Source organism: Arachis hypogaea, chromosome 12, assembly GCF_003086295.3.
Source record: "Arachis hypogaea cultivar Tifrunner chromosome 12, arahy.Tifrunner.gnm2.J5K5, whole genome shotgun sequence".
Classification (NCBI taxonomy): Eukaryota; Viridiplantae; Streptophyta; class Magnoliopsida; order Fabales; family Fabaceae; genus Arachis; species Arachis hypogaea.
In genome coordinates, this window is record NC_092047.1 from 7,360,319 (window position 1) to 7,365,902 (window position 5,584).

General features: G+C 34.3%; 1 protein-coding gene across 1 annotated transcript; it reads right to left on the bottom strand.

Annotated features, from left to right (window-relative positions):
- Nucleotides 1–1,425: 1,425 nt before the first annotated feature.
- LOC112726641 (26S proteasome regulatory subunit 7) lies at nucleotides 1,426–5,378 on the bottom strand. The gene is made up of 10 exons (XM_025776118.2): nucleotides 5,057–5,378; nucleotides 4,067–4,148; nucleotides 3,638–3,729; nucleotides 3,463–3,540; nucleotides 3,215–3,276; nucleotides 2,968–3,112; nucleotides 2,660–2,878; nucleotides 2,397–2,578; nucleotides 2,071–2,246; nucleotides 1,426–1,775 (listed from the first exon to the last, which is right to left on the bottom strand). The coding sequence occupies exons 1-10, from the start codon at nucleotides 5,141–5,143 to the stop codon at nucleotides 1,618–1,620; spliced, it is 1,281 nt and encodes a 426-aa protein (XP_025631903.1). The 5' UTR covers nucleotides 5,144–5,378; the 3' UTR covers nucleotides 1,426–1,617.
- Between the last annotated feature and the right edge of the window lie 206 nt (nucleotides 5,379–5,584).

A 5,584-nucleotide genomic window follows, 5' to 3' on the forward strand; every position in this document is an offset into this window, starting at 1 on the left:
AATATCTAAACATGTTACTCAGTACAATTCACAGAGAAACTTCAATCTATGAAGCAAGGAAACTAGCAACTCACAGTTGAAGAATTTTTATGGAGGAAAAAGTAAGTATTAGAGGCCGGGAGAGGTGCAGCAGAGAGTACCCTGTGATAGCGCTCGGTAGCTCCGAGATGTTGTTCTCAGGAATGACGTCATCCTCGCCGTCGCAACCGCACTATGCAGTGGCAGCATCGACTGCGCGCATCTCAGTTCCGGGGCAACCCTACAACAACAATCACAACGAGAACAACACTTGAGGAATAAAAGTTTCGAGCTTGGGAACTTGGAAATAACATCACAGTGGAAAAAAAAACCTGGTTAAAATGGATCGGTGAAGAGGAGAAGTAGTGGTGGCGGTGTTGGAGAAGGATGAAGAGCGAAGACTGGATTTGATGGTTGATTTTATGGAAGAAAATGAAGAAGCTCTTTGCGCGATTCTGCTGCACGCTGAAGCCATTTATGAAGAGGATCGTGAGAACGGTAACAGCGCGATGGAAAGGGTTTATGGTTTTGACTTTTGACTTCTGTGTGTTGCACCACAGCGTTGATGCTCATTTTTTGATTCCTTAATATACAAATATTTAAAGGGATTAATTTTAGGTGAAAACTCATATGTAAAGTTGATAGTTTTCGTTAAATGATTTAAATAATTTGATTAAATTTTTATTTAATAGTTCTCGGTTATTAATTTTACGTGAAGTGAAGCTGCTTAATAAAAATTTAGTCAAATTATTCAAATTTAAATACGAGTTATCACCTAATTAGATACACGTATAAAATTATTTTACATTGATAATATATCAAAATTAAATTTATATTAAAATACAAAAATTTAGAAAAATGTCGAGTTTTAATAAATATTATCAATTGACGAAAATAATTTGAAGGGGATAATTTAAATATATGAAGTCTAACTTAGTATATGATACATTAAAATAAAAAGTTTAATTTTAATACATTAATATGTAAAATATTTTATACAGTAATATAATCATAATTATTCTCTTAAATGATCATATAATCATGATAGATGTATGTGTAAAATAATTTTATACTAAAATGCATCAAAATTAAATTCTAAAATAAATTAGTTATTAAAATCTGATGAAAAATATTAATGTGACATTGACGGGATGAATGATGCACTAAAATTAGTCAGTCATAACTTTGTAATTTGAATGTCAAGTTTCTATGCTCTCTGCCATCATGTAAATATGTGCAATTATTGTACACAGAAATTATTCAATTACTCCTTTGATACCTCTGTTGTTCCAATTTTCCAATAATAATAATAATAATAATAAACATCGCAAACTAGTTTCCATCACTTGCATACTTTAGAGTGTGTTGTTATTGTGCACAAATATAACAAAGAACTAGCAACAACACTCAAAACAATTTGAACGTTTTATAACAAGGGAAAAAAGTTTGGTACATGGATTTAAGAGAGTAAACCTTAAAAGTATGCATTCCAACATGCAAGTTTCACAAACTACTAATGAAAATAATAAGCATATGCCCCTTGGAACATTTTTGTGCTAAAATGGTCTCTCCTAGGAAATAGGCAACAAAAGAATACTCTCAGTTGTAGACCATATACTTTGGGGTTGCACTGAACTTCTGGTACCCCTTGATCACTTTGTTTACTGCATCAAGGAAGTCCTTCTCTGTTACAGTCTTCCTTCTGGCCCGGATTGCGTACATACCGGCTTCGGTGCACACACTCCTTATATCAGCTCCTGGAGATAAACAAGAAAATTAATGTCTACAAGCAACCAAGAATCGAGCACAATGGAACCACACATTTATCAAATTCGCTCAACAGACATGCAAGTATTTCTCAGTGTGGCTGGAGGGCTTGAAAAAGAACAGAAACCGGAACATGAAATATAGGTAATGCCAAAATAGAATGCATTAACAGTATGGGCCAAAGTTAAGAATACTATCCACAATGCTGAGATACTTAACAGTGTTAGTGTGGTTAAAAAGTATGGGACTAAATTAAGAATTGCCAAGTCTTAGAGGAATCCTCACCAGTGGAATTCGGGCAAAGCCGAGCTAGAAGTTCAAAACGGATGTCCCTTTCGCAGTTCATGGTTCTTGTGTGAATCTTGAATATCTGCGTCCTACTCTCTAAATCAGGAAGACCGAATTCCACTTTACGATCCAATCGTCCAGGCCGTAGTAGTGCCGGATCTAGTGTGTCAGGTCTAACAAAAAAGCCATAAATGATCAGACATCTAGCGCCTTAAAGGGTTTGAAAATAACAAATTTAAGTGCATACTTGATCATTCTCATCAAAAAATCTATATTAACATTGAAATAAAGGGGGAAATAATTTGATGGGCAAATCAACCAACCTGTTTGTTGCCATGAGAACTTTGATGTTTCCACGAGCATCAAACCCATCGAGCTGATTCACAATTTCAAGCATTGTGCGCTGAACCTCATTGTCACCACCAACACCATCATCAAACCTTGCACCACCAATTGCATCAACTTCATCAAAAAAGACAATGCAAGCCTTCTTTGAACGAGCCATCTGCAGGAGATAACAATTTTAGTTGAATGATATATCAAACAATGATCAAAAGCTAAACACAGGTCCTAGGCAAATATTTACCTGAAATAGTTCCCGAACCATCCGAGCTCCCTCACCAACGTATTTCTGAACCAGTTCACTTCCAATGACCCTTATAAAACAAGCATCAGTCCTATTAGCCACAGCCCTTGCTAGAAGTGTTTTGCCAGTTCCCGGGGGACCATAACAAAGAACTCCCTTTGGAGGGTCAATTCCAAGCTTGACAAATTTCTCCGGATGAAGCATAGGAAGTTCAACTACCTAGAAGGGAAATTAATAATTTAGTGCCACGTAATATAATTTATTTCCTTTATTATAATTTAGAAAATGGAGAATTTTGTAGTATTTACTTCTCGCATCTTTTCAATCTGCTCTTTACAACCACCAACATCATTATATGTCACATCAGGCTTCTCTTCAACCGTCATCATGGTAACACTTGGATCAATCTTTGGTGGCAAAGGAATTTGAATCTGATATTTGTTTCTATCAACCCTGCAATTATAATATGAAGGTCAAACAAAAAGCACACATGACAGTAAAGTTCCTCTTTTTTACATGGTTATATTTTATTAAATTTACTGATAAAAAACATACCCAACACGCATCCCTTCCTCTATGTCGGTGGGGGAAACTTTGTCACCAAGGCCAACAACAAACTGTCATCAATAAAGCAAAAGGAATATTAGACCCAATTTCAAGAAATGAACAAAATGAAGAACTTTGGCATCGCATTTGGATTTCATAATGCTTGCAAATCATTGAGATGCAAGTTATGTTCATCAAGTGAAGCTGAACATCTTGAAAAAAATTAATTATCTGAAGATAGGTAACAGTATAGGCACCTTAGCAATCTGTTTCACATTGATAACATATTTAGCATCTTCGGAGTTTGGATTTATAATCTTTGTGCACCTTGCCACCTGTTAAACAAATAGCAATAGTTAAAAATTGTATGAAATTTAAAATATACGAAGAAAATCAACCCCACCCGCCCCCCAACTGCCAAAAAAAATGGACCTGAAGAGGCTGCTCCTCCTGCATCATCTGCTTATCAGACACAAGATCCCACTGGCTTGGTGCGGCTAAACCAGTATCAGATTCCTTGATACCTATTACCACAAGAGGAAGCTAACATCTAAGACACTGTGAAAAAATAAACAGTATGAAGGCTATGAAAATAGCATATGTTCATTTCTTGAGACCAGTTTACTTTGATGAATGGCCACAAACTAATGACACCACCTATGTGGAAGACGTGATAAATTTCGGGATAGGAGAAGGATACTAAATTAACAACCATTTATAGTCATCAAAACGGGAAACAAAGGTAATCAGCAACAGCTACATCTTGATACCAGACAAAATGCAACTTACTTTAATTTAACAACAGAAAGATCTACCAGGAAACTAAGATGTGCAGTAACAAGCTAAATATTTTGCACATACCACATAGGTCATTCACTTTCTTTGCCATATCTTTGATTTCCTTCTCAACTTTTTTGATACTTGTGGAGTATGGTCCCAAACCCTGCATACATAAATATATTATGAAAGTCTGTTTGAAACACACCAACGATGAGAAAACCAATGACCAAGGGAAAGCATTTTTGGTGAACAACAATATAGAGAAGCCAAGAGAAAGTGAAGATTCAACAAATGAGGAAACCATCTATGTATCTAAGTATTACTTATTTTCCTTTAAACTATGGAAGAAAGACATTCAACAACCTACACATAAATTGACAAATCAAACAATGCTTCTTTTAAACAATAGCATTCAAGCTTTTCTCAATAGGAAGATTCAGCTGCATGAATCAGAAAATGCTCTAGTACCCTATTGTAAACCATATATATAGTTAAACCATAAAAATCTAGACCTTTTTCTTAAAAAACAATTTTGATATAAATTATCATGGTTCCTTAAGCCATTGAGCTACCATATACCTTAATTGATAACTATATTCTCTGATTGAGCACCCTCAATATCTTCTCAAGCTAGATACAACTAAAATCTCAAATTTACATAACCATTCCAAAAAAACAACAATCACACAAATCCCAATCAGCAACCTAAAAACCCTTGGCATCCAAAAGGCTCATAATCAGAAATAGAGACAGTAATAGGAAGTCCTCAACTTTATACAGTTCAAAACTAAATACACTGAGTTCAAAGTTACAGACTTTAACTAACCACCACCATCGAAAATCATAATCAATTGAAATCAGATAAACATATTCATTTTTTCCCCACAACCACTAATAGTTTAAATACGAGTAGCAGCTGAAATGAAAACAAGTAAGACCTCGATTAAATTGGGATTAATATAGTACGTCAAACACAAGTTATGTAGATGTTAAGATCTGCTATAGAAAAGGGGCATAATTGGGAATTAGGGTTTTGGAGAGAGGAAGAAAAAGGAAAAGGAGGTTACATACATAGGTTTTGAGGAGGGCGATGTCATCTTCGTCAAGGGGTCTAGGGTTCTTCTCGTCCTTGAGTTCGTCTTCGTGTTCAATTGCCATTTCGATTGGACGCTGTATGAGGAAGCTCTTCTTCTTCTTCTTCTTCTTCTTCTTCTTCGGACTGTGATGAAGAGGGTAAAGTTGGGAACTTGCTTGAGAGAGAAGCGAAACCTAAGAAGGGATTTGGAATTGAAGTTGTGACTGAACCAGCTGGGCTTTTTATTTATGCCTTATAAACAAACTGCTTCTACACACTACTTCTGCGTGCAATTCTATATAAAAGAGTTGTTTGGGTGAACTTAAAAAAAAAAATTGAGTTATTTTTTTAAAAAATATTATAAAAAAATAAAAATAATTTTATATTTAAATATTTATAAAAAAAATTTTTTATTTATTAATTATATTTAAGTATAACAATATAAAAATATTTTTTATTTATTTATTATATAAAAAATATTTTATTTAAAAAAGATCTTTTAAAAAAAATATAAATTACAGTTT